At 34.7% G+C, this 16,881-nt stretch overlaps 1 protein-coding gene across 3 annotated transcripts in view; it reads right to left on the bottom strand.

Annotated features, from left to right (window-relative positions):
* The window catches only part of ZFYVE16 (zinc finger FYVE-type containing 16), a 48,384-nt gene that overhangs the window by 5,677 nt on the left and 25,826 nt on the right, over positions 1-16,881 (bottom strand). For all 3 annotated transcript variants that reach the window (XM_010949246.3, XM_010949245.3, XM_074360297.1), the window contains 8 exons: positions 16,504-16,728; positions 15,559-15,641; positions 14,529-14,633; positions 14,005-14,152; positions 12,959-13,039; positions 3,339-3,501; positions 2,298-2,403; positions 1,210-1,377 (listed from right to left, as the gene is read on the bottom strand). In XM_010949246.3, the coding sequence (XP_010947548.1) occupies positions 1,210-1,377; positions 2,298-2,403; positions 3,339-3,501; positions 12,959-13,039; positions 14,005-14,152; positions 14,529-14,633; positions 15,559-15,641; positions 16,504-16,728 (1,079 nt within the window). The remainder of the gene's footprint in view (positions 1-1,209; positions 1,378-2,297; positions 2,404-3,338; positions 3,502-12,958; positions 13,040-14,004; positions 14,153-14,528; positions 14,634-15,558; positions 15,642-16,503; positions 16,729-16,881) is intronic.

Raw genomic sequence — 16,881 nt, 5'->3', positions numbered from 1 at the left:
GGATGGGGGCTAGTCACCAGAAAGACCAAGCCCGTGATTAGAAGCTTAAAATTTTAAGCCCTATCCCTCTTCATCCAGAGAGGGCAGAGGGGCTAAAAATGCAGTTAATAATTGATCATGCCTACGTGAGGAAGCCTCCACAAAATCCCAATAGAAGGGGGGTCAGAGAGCTTTTAGGCTGGTGAACATATCCACACCAGGAGGGTGACACACCACAACTCCATGGAGACAGAAACTCCTGCACAGGACCCTACCAGACCTTACCCTATGTGTCTGTTCAACTGGCTGTTCATCTGTATATCCTTTAAACTTGCAAACGTAAACAAATGTTTCCCTGAGTTTTGTGAGCCACTCTAGCAAATTAATCGAACCCAAGGAGAAGGGGTTCATTGGAACTTTTGATTCATAACTGGTTGGTCAGAAGCTCAGGTGATAATCTAGGCTTGCGACCAGCATGTGAAGTAGGGGAGAGATAGTCTTGTAAGACCTGTAGGATCTGATGCTATCTCTGGGCAGATTCAGTCAGAATTGATTTGAATTCTTGGACACCCTGCTGGTGTCTGAGAGTTGCTTCTTGGTGTGAGGAAAACCCTCTACACACCTGATGACCAGAAGTACTTTATGTGAGTAGGAAAAGAAAGACACTGTAGGGAAGAACCAGGTTTCTCCCTACATAGGAAGGAGAACACTGAAAGTTTTCCTTTTTTTTAAAACACCTTTAGACTTGTGTTAATTTTAAATCACATGACTATAGAATCTAGTCAGCATAATTTATAAACCTACTTATCAAGCAGGAATGTTGTGGAGCAGGGGTCAGCAAACTATAGCCTGTGGGACCAATCTGGCCCACGAACTGTTTTTGTAAACAAAGTTTCACTGGAACACAGCTGAGCTCGTTAGTTTACATTACTGTCTATAGGGTCTTTCACATAATAATGGCAGAGTTGAGTAGCTGTGAAAGAAATCAGAGAGCTCACAATGCCTAAATTACTTGTCTTGCCTTTTACAAAAAAAAAAAAAAAAAGATTGCTGACCCTAGTTGTGGAGCATAAAGGAGATAATGTATGTGAAGTACGTAGCAAACATTACTGTTCAACAAATTTTAGTTCTCTTCAGTCATTGCAAAGTAAAAGGCTAAAGAAAACACTTCTGATTGTTTTAATATATAATATATTCATTTCAAAAATACATCACAGAAACATGCCTCACCATATCAGTGTCAATGGAAACTCTGAGGCCAATTTTATTCATCCCATTACTCTTGAGAGTTTTTAGGTGAGAGCACAGTGCAGCACTACAAGCCATGGCTATTTCTTTTGCAAACTGGTAACGTGTTGCTGAAATAGAGAAATCCTGGTCCTTTAGAAAGTAGAACACCTGAAATATATTTAATTAGGAAACAAGTCATGATTAAGATTAAAAGTAGGTTTAAAAATGCAACAACTGCTACTTTCAATTCAACTTTATGAGTAAAATTCTAGTATTAGTGCCATGAAATTCACTAGTTATGAGCATTCTATATATAGAGCTTGATCTATGCTCTAAGTAAAAACTTAAAACTAAAAGTTAGGGAATATGGGAATGACTTAGCTATTTTTGCCTAAAGTTAACCTGTAGCGACAAAAGCCTTGTTAATCCAGTATAAAGAAGGGTACTAATGAGTCAACCCCATAAGATCACCCTACTGTAAGGACATCTTAATGAAGTTAAGATCAAACAGAGTTTGATGTAACGTAACTTCTGTATCCACTATAGTTTCTATCTTGTACATGCATAAAATCACAAAGAATATATAAGAAATTAGTAATACTGTCTGACCCAAGAGATAGAATGAGGGGGAATATGGAGGAGGACTAAGGATGTGGGAGGCTATAGTTTCATATTCTCTTATTTAAAAAAAAATTGAAACATGTAAAAATAACTTTCCTATGTGAATGCTGATTATAAACTGATATCTATAAAATATTTTATTTTTTGTAAAATAAGAGGAAAATGAAAATATTATGGCCATATAACATATTATTGTACAAACAAAGATGGCAATGCTGCCAAAATTTAACTGTGAGCTGACAGGCAGTACCACCATACAATAGCCTGAAATAATCCTGTGGAAATCCAAATCTGGTGTACAGAAGGCAAGGCTGGGGTAGAGATAAGTGTCTCAAGGTGTAACGTAAAGTGTAATGAACTGCAATTAAACATTCAGAGGTTAAGTCCTGCAAAATCTCCAAGTTAACAAAAACAAAAACATATCCAAACACAGCATGTAAAGGGAAGGAATCATCTTTCTCAGTTACCTCAGTACACTTTACAGTCTTCTCATCAGTTTCAAAATCTGCTTCCAGTTTTATTTTTTCACTTGGAAATCCTTGTAATGATATTCCATCCACTGAACTAATAACGCTACAGAATAAAACACAATACAACAGAATTGTTTGCAGCAGAGTAATTTCTAAGAAATGAGTTATTGGATGTGAACAAATGGAATAAGGAGAAAAATTATGAAAGCTATGAACTTAAAGCAGGAATAAGATATCTCGATTATATACAAAATAATCAAAACTGGTTCATATTCATTTACCAAGATTTCTTGATTGTGTAGCAAATTACATCTTTTTTCATACACCCAATTCAGATCTGAGGTTTAAAATAACTTAAATAGTCTACTAACAGAAAACTTGTCTCATGAGTTTCAAAAACTCTATTTTGGAATCCTTCAGTGTTAGCCCTCTTCTTCCTTCTTTGCTCCAGACCCCTTAAGCCAATCTCCATAAAACAAAGCAAATGGGTAACTAAAAAGAGGAGGAAGTGGCAGTAATATTCTGTAAGGTCTCTAATGCATATATTATTGAATTCAGTTATTTGTATATACAGCGAATCAATATAATATAGAATAAGTATCCAAAGGTTATCCATGACTTACATGACAAAAATAATCCTGAAATAATTCCATGGAGATTCATTTCTGGTGTATAAAAAGCAATCTGGAGTGAAAATATATGTGTGTCTCAAGGTACCATACAACAAAGTATCTTATCTTTCCTCAAACCTGGTATCAAAGTCCACACTGCTACACAATGCACAGTTTTTTCACTGGCCCCCTCCCAAAATGACCACCCTTTAGTAATTTACAGTATTCTGGCCAAGAAAACACACATGATGCTGGTTAGGTACGTGTTTGAAAAAACAGACTGCGTTCATTACTTAGAGTATAAGCATTCAAATTAATGGTACAATTCTGTATTTATTTATAAAAAATGTTTAATTTTGTTAACAGGATGTTTTTATCCTTTCCCTTCGATCAAATCAATTACATCTTGGTAACAAAAAATTCCTACCCTTTGTTTCCTTTTTCTTCAGAATCTACCCAGCAGATATCCACATACTCTCTCATGTCTACAGCATCAACTTTCCCACATGTAATTTTAAAGTCCTTTTGTTCTCGTAGAGCTAGCCGCAAGCCATCCATGGTCTCCGGAGTTATTTGTACCATTAAGCCATCTAAAAAATGAGAGTTATGTTTCACATTTCTTTTATTAAATATCAATTTATGTATCTAAGCCATAAATTTTGCTATCAAAATGTGTTCTGTTTAAGTTTTAAATCATCTGTTAAATCATTTTGGTGGTTCTCTTCCACTAGGAAATACAAAAAATATTTCACAATGTTAAGGATTCTTTTTTTTTTTTAATGGTTAAACAAATAAAGGTAAGAATTTCTACTTCTGGCTATGATGAAATAACTTTGGCAAACTGCCCTTTCATAACAAACAACCATAAAAGCAGAAAGAATGGATAAGACAACTGTTTTCAGGTATTGGACAACAGGAAGTGCAATACCATGATATGTACAGGAAAACTCAGCAAATGAGCCCACAATTGCCCAGGCCCTCTGCTTGGGGCAAGTTTCTTCATGGTGACTCATTAAGCCTACAGTGGCCCTACTGGGCTGAGAAGTCAGAGACAAGACTTTAGGGAAACCTAGAATCTGCTCAAGACACTGAGGAGGGGAACACCAGAAGACTGTGTGCAAGGTCCTCTTTGAGTCCTTGGACTGGAAATGAGGAACTCTAATATTAACAGAGTGACACTAGATGAGGCCTAACAGAGAAGAGCTATTATATATGGTTGGGAACAGAACAGAGATACTAGAAGTCAAGCAATGTTGGGGGATGTTGGTAGTCTAGACCAAACAAGATAGACATTGGCACCTCATTAACCTGAACTGCAGCAAAGCCAAAACACAGCCCTTACAAAACCTGCAGGCAAAATAGATTTGGAGAATGAGTCCTGCCAGACTATAAACACTTTAGGATTTCCATAGATCCATCTGATAACAAAATAATGACTATACAAGCTCAGGGGGATTATTATTTCTTTCCTTCTACTAACTTAGGTTTTGTTTGTTCTTTGTTTTCTAATTCTTTTAGGTGGTAGGTTAGGTTGTTTATTTGAGGTTTTCTTCGTTTTTGAGGAAGGCCTGTGTTGCTATGAAATTCCCTCTTAGGACTGCTTTGCTGCATCCCATAGATTTTGTGTGGTTGTGTTTTCATTGTCATTTGTCTCAAGGTGTCTTTAAATTTCCTTCCAAGCAGAATTTTATATCTAGCAAAAATACCTTTAAAAATGAGAAAGAAAGAAAGACAGCTTCAGATAAATGAAAGGTGAACATCATTAGATAAATGAACGCCAGCTGACTTATATTACAAAAAATGCTAATGACTTCTGGTGTCTGCTCCAACATGTAAAAAGATTAGTAGTTGTCACTCCCATCCTCATAACAGGAAAAAAATCTAAACGGTAAAATATCAAAGTATAAACCTAACTTCTATTCAACATAGTATGAGAAGTCCTAGCCATAGCAATCGACAAGAAAAAGAAATAAAAGGTATCCAAATTGGAAGAGGTAAAATTGTCATTATATGCAGATGACGATACTATATATAGTAACCCCTAAAGATGGAAAGATGTCCCATGCTCTTGGATTGGAAGAGCCATACTACCTAGAGAGAAATGGCCATCCTACCCAAAGCAATCCACAAATTCAATGCAATCCTTATCAAATTACCCAGGACAGTTTTCACAGAACTAAAACAAATAATCCTAAAATTTATGTGGAATCACAAATGACCCAGAATTGTCAAAGCAATCCTAAGAAAAAAGAGCAAAGCTGGAGGCGTAAGCCTCCCAGGCTTCAGACAATACTACAAAACTACAGTAATCAAAACAGCGTGGTATTGACACAAAAACAGACAAATGGATCAACAGAACAGAATAGCCCAGAAATGAACCCATATATCTATAGTCAATTACTTTTTTTAATTACCTTTGTCCTAGGGTTATTATGAAGAACAGATATAATGTATATGGTGCCTGGCATTAAAAGGCTTTCAATACTTGGCAGTTATTTTAATTATCAAACACCTTGACCTTCAAAGGAGTTTGGGCTGTGTGGGGCCAACTGACATCCTTCGAAGTCCAACGACCCCCATTTCTGGGCTCTCAGATGTCTGCCTGTGATTCCTTAATAGATAAAGTATATTCTTTTTTTAAAAAAAAATTATTTAATTGAAGTATAGTTGATTTACAATGTGTTAATTTGTGGTGTACAGCAGAGTGATTCACTTATACATATATATACATTCCTTTTCATAGTCTTTCTCATTAGAGGTTACTATAACATACTGAATATAGTTCCCTGTGTTATACAGTAGGTCCTTGTTGCTAATCTATTTTATATATAGTAGTTAGTATCTGCAAATCCTAGACTCCCAATTTATCCCATCACACCCCCTTCTCCCTCAATTCCAAAATATCTCCGTTTTGTAAGTAAGTTCATTTGTGTCCCTTTTTCTTCTTCTTCTTCTTTTTTTTTTGGTTCCACATATAAGTGATATCATATGGTATTTTTCTTTCTCTTTCTGGCTTACTTTACTAAGTATGATGATCTCCAGGTCCATCCATGTTGTTGTAAATGGCATTATTTTAATCTTCTTTGTGGCTGAGTAGTATTCCATTGTAAATATATACCATGACTTCTTTACCTGGTCATTTGGTCAACGGATATTCAGGTTGCTTCCATATCTTGGCTATCATCAACAGTGCTACTATGAACACTGGGGTGCAATGTATCTCTTGCAGTTTGATGACTAGAGAAGCTCTTTTAACGTCTGTTGTAAAACTGGTTTGGTGGTGCTGAATTCTTTTAGCTTTTGTTTATCTGTGAAGCTTTTGATTTCTCCATCAAATCTGAATGAGAGCCTTGCTGGATAGAGTATTTTTGGTTATAAGTTTTCCTCTTTAATCACTTTAAATATATCATGCCACTCCCTTCTGGCCTGTAGTTTCCACTGAAAAATCAGCTGATAACTTTCTGGGAGTTCCCTTGTATGTTATCTGTTGCTTTTCTCTTGCTGAGTTTTAATATTTTCTCATCCTTAATTTTGTCAATTTGATTACTGTGTGCCTCAGTGTGTTCTTCTTTGGGCTGATCCTGTGTGGAACTCTCTGCGCTTCCTGGACTTGAGTGACTCTTTCCATTCCCAAGCTAGGGAAGTTTTCAGTTATTACCTCTTCAAATATTTTCTCAGGTCTTTTCTCTCTCTTCACTTTCTGGGATCCCTATAATATGAATATTAGTGTGCTTCCTGTTGTCCCAGAGTTCTCTTAAACTATCCTCTTTCTTCTCATTCTTTTTTCTTTTTTCTGTTCTACAGTAGTGATTTCCACTAATTTATCTTCTAGCTCACTAATCCGTTCTTCTGCCTCATTTGGTCTTTTCTTGGTTCTTTCTAGTATGTTATTCTTTTCAGTAATTATATTCTTCAACTCTGTTTGAGTATTCTGTATATTTTCTAACTGTTTGCTCAACTTCCCCCTGTGCATCTATACTCCTTCTAAGTTCTCTGAACATCTTCACCATCATTACTCTAAACTCTTCTCAGATAAATTGCCTATCTCCTCATCACTTATTTGTTCTTCTGGGATTTTGTCTTGTGCCTTGGCCTAGAATATATTCCTCTGCCACCTCATTAGATTTCTATTTGTATTTTCAGATAGGTTAGTTAAGTTTCTCAACCTTGGAGAAGTGGCTATCTGTGGGAGACATCCTATGCATCCCAGCAGTACACTCCTCTCTTGTCACTCAAAGACCAGGGTCCAGCCAGTCCCAGGGTAGAGTCTTGCCTGCATTTGTGGATTCCTTCTACAGGCTTTGGGATTGTTGTTTTCTTATGTCTGGTATTTGCCCCCTGGTGGATAAGGCTGGACTAGAGGCTTTAGCAGGTTTCCTGGCGGAAGGAATTGGTGCATGCCTACTGCTGGGTGGAGCTTGATCCTAGTCCTGTGGTGAGTTGTTGGGTGGGGCTAGGTCTTGGTACTAATGACCCAGACAAGATGTCAGCCTCCAGGAAAGCATGTGTAGATGAACACTCCTTGAATGTCTGCCACCAACTTTTATATCTCCAGGGTGAGCCACAGCCGTCCCCTACTTTCCCTTGGAGACCTTCCATAATCAGCAGGCAGGTCTGGCCCAGGTTCCTATGAAATCACTGCCCCTGCCCTTGGACGTAGCATGAGCAAGATTCTGTATGCACTTCACAAGAGAGTGAAGTCTCTGTTTCCCCCAGTGCTGTGGTGCTCCTGGAGTTCAGCCCCACTGGCCTTCAAAACCAGATGGTCTGGGGTCTCCTCCTTCCAGTGTTGGAACTCTATGCTGGGGAGCCTGATGTGCAGCTCAAAACTCTTACTCCTATGGGAGGGCCTCTGTGACTTAATTATTCTGCAGCTTGTGGGTGGCCTACCCAGGGAGTATGGGGCCCGATTACATCACAAGCATGCCCCTCCTACCATCCCACTGTGGTTCCTTCTTTATGTTTCCAGTTGAAGAAGATCTTTTTTGCTAGGTTCTACTCTTTTCTTTTTTCTTTTTTTGATGGTTGTTTAGCAGTCAGTTGTGGTTTTGTTGTAGTTGTGAGGAGAGGTGAGCTCATGATCCTACTACTCCACCATCTTGACCAGATAACTACAGTCAATTAATCTTCAACAAAAGAGGCAACAATGTGCAATGGATAAAAGAGTCTCTTCAGCAAGCATTGTTGGGAATGGACAGTTTCACTTAAATCAGTGAAATGAGAACATCTCCTCATACCATTTACAAAGATAAATTTAAAGTGGTTTAGAGACCTAAATACAAGACATGACACCATAAAACTCCTAGAAGAGAGCATAGGCAAAACATTCTGGGACATAAATTGTAGCAATATTTTCTTAGATCAGTCTCCCAAGGCAAAAGAAACCAAAGCAAAAATAAAACAAATGGAACCTAATCAAACTTAAGTTTTTGCATACCATAAATAAAACAAAAAGACAACCTATGGAATGGGAGAAAATATTTGCAAACGATGTGACTGAAAGAGGGTTAATTTCCAGGATATACAAGCAGCTCATACAACTCAATATCAAAAAGCAAACAAACCAATAAAAAAATAAGAAGGCCAAAACAGACATTTCTCCAAAGAAGACACACAGATGGCCAACAGGCACATGAAAAGATGCTCAGCATTGCTAATTATTAGAGAAATGCAATTCAAAACTACAATGACATCACCTCACACTGGTTAGGATGGCTGTTATCAAACAGTCCACAAGTAATACATGCTGGAGAGGGTGTAGAGAAAAGGGAACCATCCTACACTGTTGGTTGGAATGTAAGTTGGTTCAGCCACTATGGAGAACACCATGGAGGTTCCTTTAAAAAAAACAGTAATAGACTTAACAATATGATTCAGCATTCCCACTCCTGGGCATGTATCCGGAAAAGACAAAAATTCTAATTTGAAAAGATAGATGCACCCCAGTGTTCACAGTAGCACTATTTACACTAAGCATGACATGGAAGGAACGTAAGTGTCCATCGACAGGTGTGTGAATAAAGAAGATGTGGTAGATATATCAATGGAATATTACTCAGAAGCAACATGGATGGACCTAGAGATTATAATACTAAGTGAATTCAGACAGGAAAAGACACATATTATTTGATATCACACGTGGAATCTAAAAAATAATACAAATGAACTTATTTACAAAACAGAAACAGGCTCACAGTCATAGAAAACAAGCTTATGGTTACCAAAGGGGAAAGGGAGGGTTGGAATAAATTAAGGAGTATGGTATTAACAGATATATATTACTATATATAAAATAGAAAAACAACATAGACTTATGGTATAACACAGGCAACTATTCACTATCTTGTAATAACCTATAACAGAAAAGAATCTGAAAAAATCTACATATGTATAACTGAATCACTTTGCTGTACACCCGAAGCTAATACAATATTGTAAATCAACTATACTTCAATAAAAAAAAAAAACTTTTTAAAATAAATTTGAAAAAAAAGCTGAACAAATGGAAAATGAACATCTCTAAGATCTATCGGAGAATCGAGGTCACAGGGCAAACTGCTGCCCTGAAAACTGGAGCAAGATCAAAACATACCACAAAAAACCCCAACAAAAACACATATATAATGTAGTAAGAAATAAGGAGAAGTATAATTGAATATATCACATTCCATCATCAGAATGATGGATATGGCACACAAAATTGAATTATGAAGTTCACTTATTTTTAAAAGATATTACTGAAAAACATGGATCTAGACAAGGAATTTACAATCACTGCTGCCATTGGGAGTCTCAGCCAATAAACAAGAAATGTAAATATAATAAAGGCATAAGGGCTATAAAGAAAGAAGCAAAACTACCATTATTAATAGATGTTGTACTTAGCTATATAGAAAACTAAAAGATCTATAGATTAGAAGAAGTAATATTCTTGAAATTACCATACTGCCCATGGCAAACTACAGATTCAATGTAATCACTATCAAGATATCAAAAGCATTTTTCACAGAACTAGAACAAATAACTTTTACATTTGTATGAACATGCAAAAAAACCCCCAAATAGCCAAAACAATTTTGAGAAAGAAGAACAGAACTGGAGTAATCATGCTCCTTGACTTCAGACTATATTATGAACCTACAGTAATCAAAACAATATGGTACTGGCACAAAAACAGAACCACAGATGGATGGAACAGAATAGACAGCCCAGAAATAAACCCATCCACTTAGGGTCAATTAATCTATGACAAAGGGGCAAGAATATTCAATGAAGCAAAGACAGCCTCTTCAATAAGTGATGTTAGGAAAACTGGACAGCTACATGTAAAAGAATGAAATTAGAACATTCTCTAATACCATATACAAAAATAAACTCAAAATGGACAAATGACCTAAATATAAGACCAGAAACCATAACACTCATAGAAGAAAATATAGGTGGAACACTCTTTGACATAAATTGTAGCAATTTTTTTTTGGATCTGTCTCCTAAAGCAAAGGAAATAAAAGCAAAAATAAACAAATGGGAACTAATTAAACTTAAAAGCTTTTGCACAGCAAAGAAAGCCATCAGCAAAACAAAAAGACAGCCTACTGAATAGGAGAAAGTATTTGCAAATGATATGACGGATAAGGGGCTAATATCTGAAATATATAAACAGTTCATACAACTCAACATAAAAAAAAAAACCTGATTAAAAAATGGGCAGAAGACCTGAATAGACATTTTTCCAAAGAATACATACTATGGCCAATTGGCACATGGAGAGACAGTCAACATCGGTAATCAGAGAAATGCAAATTAAATCCACAATGAGATATCACCTCACACCCGTCAGAATGGCTATCATCAAACAGAACAGACATAACAAATGTTGGCAAGGATGTGGAGAAAAGGAAATCCTCCTACAGTGTTGGTGGAAATGTAAGTTGGTGCAGCCACTATACAAAACAGCATGGAGGTTTTTCAAAAAACTAAAACTAAAAGTACCATATGACCCAGCAAAAGGAATCTAAATTGGAAAGGAAGAAGTAAAACAGTTACTGTCTACAGATGATATGATACTATACATAGAACTACACATACTATCCACTCCTGGGTATTAATAAAAAAAAAAACCCAAAAATACTAATTAGAAAAGGTAAATGCACCCTAGTGTTCATAGCAGCATTATTTACAATTGCCAAGATAATGGAAGCAACCTAAGTGTTTATCAACAGATAAATGGATAAAGAAAATTTGGTGTATGTGTGTACACACACACACCAGAAAATTACTCAGCCATAAAAGGAATTAATTTTTGCCATTTGCAACAACATGAACGAACTTGAAGAGTATTATGCCAAGTAAATCTAACAGAGAATGACAAATACTGTATGATATCACTTATACATGGAATCTAAAAATAAAACAAGTGAATATAACAAAAAACAGACTCACAGATACAGGAACAAACTAGGGGTTACCAGTGGCAAGAGGGAAGGGAGAGGAGCAATATAGGGGAAGGAGATTAACAGGTACAAACTACTATGTATAAAATAAATAAGCTACAAGGATATATTACATAACACAGGGAATATAGCTAATATTTTATAATGACTAGAAATGGAATATAACTTTTAAAAATCATGACTCACAAGTGATTCATAATATTGAAACTTACATAATATTGTACATCAACTATGCCAATAAAATAAATTTAAAAATTATAATGGCATTAATATTACGCTAAGATTATAATAAATAAATAAAAGTATATCATTTACATCAGCAATAAATTCTGTAAGGTACAGGAATAAGTCAAGATAAAATGTTCAAGACATATACCAAAACTTAAAATTTTATTGGAAGACATTTAATGTTATGTAAATAAGTTTAAGGTAGCCAATGTACACGGATAGGAACACTGAAAATAGAAAATATGCCAATTTCCTTAAAATTGAACTAGTGGTTTAATGCAATTCCAATAAAAAGTCCAATGGACCTTTTAGAACCTGACAAATTGATCCTAAAATTAATATGATAAATCAAAGGGCTTAGACTGGCTAGAGCACTACTCAAATGAGGAATAAGGCATATGTGTGGCATCAGAGATGGGAGGATTTCCTATAAAGCTATGTAAGTGAGATAGTATGGAGAATGATAGTGAAAATGCAAACCAAGAACCTCAGAAAATACTCTCCTTCAAAAAAGAACAAGGAAACGGATAAAGTATCAGAAGCAACTTTTTCAGAACTCTAGAAATTAATCAAAGACTTGCAGCAATCTGGGAAGTATTTATTTAAGAAAAATTGAAGAATCTTGGTAAGAACAGCAAGCTTTGTGTCATTTTACCTTTCTTATTCCCATCCTCTCCTCTCTAGCTTAGTAGAAGCCTTAAAAACCAACAGCCTGCAATCATGGTGAAAACCAGCAGCTTGGTATCTACTGGAGAGGGCAACAGTGGCTGGAACTCCTTCAAAACTTCATTACTGGAGAATTGTCATTTTTGACTTGCCAGCTAGTTTCCTGGAAGACTCCACTTACAAAGCTGTCTTTATTTGACCTGACTCTAAGCTTGCCCAGTGAAAAAAGTATTTTCCCAGGAGCATTTGTCAAAAACAATTAGAGGCCAGTGATCAATGTTATAGCTGTCTTATGGCAGCAGATAAGAGTAGAGGCAAACAATAGTCCAACCAAACGCTTAAAGGAAAAGGTGAGGAATGAGATGTCCATAAGTGCTTTGAAAAGTTCTAACATATTTCTGGGAATTTAGAAGGCCACATGCATGTGCAATGCTGTGTGCATGCCCAGGGTATGTACATGATAAGGAAAGACCCTGAGCTCTTACCTCCGACTGACCATTAGGCTATGCAAAAGCAGAGAGTGCAGGCTAAGCAGTGTTGCTAAGTTTGAGGTAGACCCAAATATTAGTCATGTTCTAGTTCTCGGGCTGAGTGATGATTTCACATAAGTTTGTGGTAGGTTTGTAAGTATCAAATACATTTTAAGAAGGAAATGCAAAACATCTTTACATTAAAACAGTCTGAAAGATGAAACTCATACCTTCAACTATGCTGGACTTAGCAAGAAATCCTGAAGATGCTTTTAAGGCTCCATTGAATACCACAAAACTTGCACCTGTCACTGATTTAAAAAAAAAGTACAATTATTTATATCTTAGCCTGCTCTTTTTTTATGTTATATGAGATTTGTTAAATGCATAATGTGGAGTATAGCACATTTTAAGTACCTGATAAATGCTATGCCCATAACCCAACAAAACAAAATTAAGAAAAATATTGCATAAAGGTTAGTTAATACCCAGTATAAAATCACCTACTTAACATATATATCAATATAAGAAGCAAATATACTAAAATGTCAACAAAGGCTGTATCTGGGCACTTTTTTCCCTTTTACCACTTCGTGAAATATATTTTCCAAGCTTACTAAAAATGAATATACATACTGCTATAATAAGAGGAAGAAATTTTATTAACAGCCAGAATGTCTGACTATTTTAAATGCATTATTTTAAAACAATGCATCAGTTTTATGGAATACTTACTTCTACTTAACTTTCAATTTGTTAGGCCTTCTACTGCAAGGATTTGGTAATCAGAGCAATCACTGAGGCCATTCAGCCAGAAATGAGAGTAATGTCACTCACAGAGATCACCAGCTTTACCATTTTTATATTCTCAGCCACTTACAGTTTTTTAAATCATTGTTCATCCTTACCTACCCTGTGCTCCCTCAAGAGGAGTTAGAGCAGAGAGCAAACAAAGGTAAAAAACACCTTGCTCCAGAGAAAAATTACTGAAAACAAGAAACCTACCATATGGGATACCCTAAACCTGAAGACATCAAAATAAATACTGTATTCCAAGTCTTTAAACTTAATGTTGCCCAAAATAAAAAATAAAACAAACAAAAAAACCCTACACAAATTAGAAGCAATTTTTTGTTTGTATAGCTAAAAATGTAAAGCATACTGTTTTATCAGCATCAATTGTACAAATAAGTAAAATATATATATATATACCCTTTGAAAGGAATTCTACTTTTTGAGGTAGTTTTATGGATCAACACTAGGAACAAACACTCACCTTTTCTATGATGGCCAGTTGCACTGTTGGCCTGTGTTTGATAAACTCCATCATTCTGTATACAGACCAGATGAGAATCTGCTTCTGTACTAAAACTAGCTCCAATGCTAATGACATGTTCATTAGAAGAATTTATTACTTTCATTACCTGAGAAAAAATAATACTCATTTAGAAACATTTTTAATATTCTGTGACTTTATTAATTACAATAATTCAAAGGGTCACATTTCTGACCACTTTCATCAAGCTTCAGTCTGGACAACCTCCTGAGAATGTGAGAGAAACAAATGTTTTAAGATAAAACTACCTTAATTAAAAGACACATAAAACAGTGAGGAAAAAATGAAAAAAATAGGATTAAACAAATTCCCTATTAGAAAACAAATCTAAAATTTCAAAAATAACTCTTTTTTGTCATTATATATTAGAAAGTCCAATTCAGAACAAACAAATTTAACACACTTCTAAGAGATCTAATGTTCAACAATTATCTTCAGAATTTGAAGAAAGCAGTTATACTTACATCATTGTATTTTTTCCGAGGTATTTTTATGCAGCTTTTCCCCATTTCCATATGAATCAATAGCTGATCTATATTATGCAAAGTATACTGGTAATTTCGAAGGTCCTACAAAAAATATTTCCATAAACCTTAAAGTACTATCCATGAACATTTATCCATTCATTAAATCATTTTTTAAGAATATCCATCATTTTAAAACTTGTAATACATAATTATCAAAACGCCATCCAGAAAGCAATGCCAATTTCAAAAACCAACTAATCCTTCCAGCTGCTCCACAATAGTAATAAAGAATATCATTCTCAGGAAGAATTCTGTAGTATTGGGGGGTGATCTCCTCTTTCTCATTACAGATCTTCCAAAATAGAATAGGTCTTCAAACTGAACATGTATAAGTAAAAGCAAGTCCACTGAAATACTCTTCTATGATAGCTGTTTTAAACAGAAAATTATAGAAATTGGAGGGGAACCTGAGATCATCTAATCCAGTTCTTCCTATTAAAAATGAGGAAACTTAGGCCACAGTTTGCTCAAAATCATCAAACTGATTGACTTTTAGTAACTTTTACTAAGGCTTCAACAACAGTGTAGATCTCACATTATCTAAATGTTTAAGCACTGCAGCGTAATGAATCAAAAGGCAATTTGAATCAGGTACACATAAATTAGGAGATGTGTTCTAAAAAGCACTTCATCTAAAGCACAGGGACCTATATTCAATTTATTATAATAACATACAATGGAAAAGAATCTGAAGAGAAAAAATATAAATGTATGTATATGTATAACCAAATCACTTTGCTGTACACCTGAAACTAACACTGTAAATCAATTACACTTCAGTAAATTTTTTTAAAAAGGTGCTGCATCAAAAATAGAGCCCATTTATGTTAAATGAATTAGGATTATTATAAATGAACTTTCATTAATACAAATTTGCCAAATAGGAAAATATAAATATGTAAAATTTACTAAATAAATTTTAAAGTAACAATATAAGAACATTTAATAAAATAGTTCAATTACTCACAACAAGTAAGTTCATAATAGTGTGTCCTATTTCTCCAAAAAGAGGTTTTCGGCCTCTGATACTTGTTAAAGGAGCAGGATATGCTATACGTAAGAACAGAAAACTAGTTACCATCAACAAAAAACAAAAAAAAGTCAAATTTATTACCTTTAATTCTCATTTTTCAAACATTATAGATAAATACTACTCAATTAGTTTTTTTTTTTTAGACAATAAGAGATCACACCAACTCATACTATATATCTACTAAATGCTACATTGAACAGGGACCTTTAATATATTATCCTATTTAAATCCTATAACAACCAATCATGCCGGTATGTCTATCCCCACTTTACACATGGGAAGGTACAGACACAGATTAATAACCCTGCTTATGGTCACTAAGTTAATAACTAGTGAAACATATATGAAATTTCACATGCAATAAATAAACTATTCTTGAAAAAAGTAAAGGATAACTAAAGGGTACAAATTCAAAAAATTTAACACAGAAATTATTTCAACTTAGAAATAACCATATACAGAAACCTACACCATTATTTCACAATCTTTATGTTTAGCTTTATGATGTAGACAAATTGAGCAGGGGGCAATAATTTATCTTCTTAATATGTAGGCAGCATAATAAAATGAACTCCCTACAGTATATACTTTTAAGAAAACTTTTCAGGGTTTTCTATGTTTTGTTGTGAAATTCAAAAAGAATTTTTTTAATGTAAGTTAATATGATAATTATGACTATCTAGAAATACATGACATACTAAGGTTGCCTAGACTAATTTGTAGTAGAAGAGGGCTGTTTTGTAATTTTAAAAGTAAATCAAAACAAGAGTAGTCCCATTAATCCACTGAACTTTTATTTTAATGAATCCTTGAAATTCTTATTTATATTCAGTATATCTGAACTCACTATGTAATTTAACTGACTATTCTAAAACTTACCTTTATATTCTGCACCCAATCTCAACATTAAACGCATAGGAAAAACCTTTGCCCAGGGTATCTCTAGCTTCTGGATAAGAATTCCACAAAGAAAAGGATTACATGGTAACAGGAGATCATCAAGTTTCTGAAAAGTAGGGGTAATAAATAGAAATCCTCCGTGATCCTTGCTACTGAGAAAACTCTCAGAAAAGGTAATATTGTCCAAGTTTTCTATGTATTTTCCTGGAAATAAAGTCATTAATAAAAAAGTTTTAAGTTATTTTGAAGCAGCATTCTGAGTTTGAATAAACTTTCTTAATTTTTAAAAGGAATGTAAAATATTTTTTCCCCTTATTTCCACTCTTCAAGAAGCACTAATTACTGTGTGAGCATAAA

Source organism: Camelus bactrianus, chromosome 3 (assembly GCF_048773025.1).
Source record: "Camelus bactrianus isolate YW-2024 breed Bactrian camel chromosome 3, ASM4877302v1, whole genome shotgun sequence".
Lineage (NCBI taxonomy): Eukaryota > Metazoa > Chordata > Mammalia > Artiodactyla > Camelidae > Camelus > Camelus bactrianus.
Note: the sequence above shows the minus strand (reverse complement) of the source record. Positions and strands in the feature narration are given on the sequence as shown.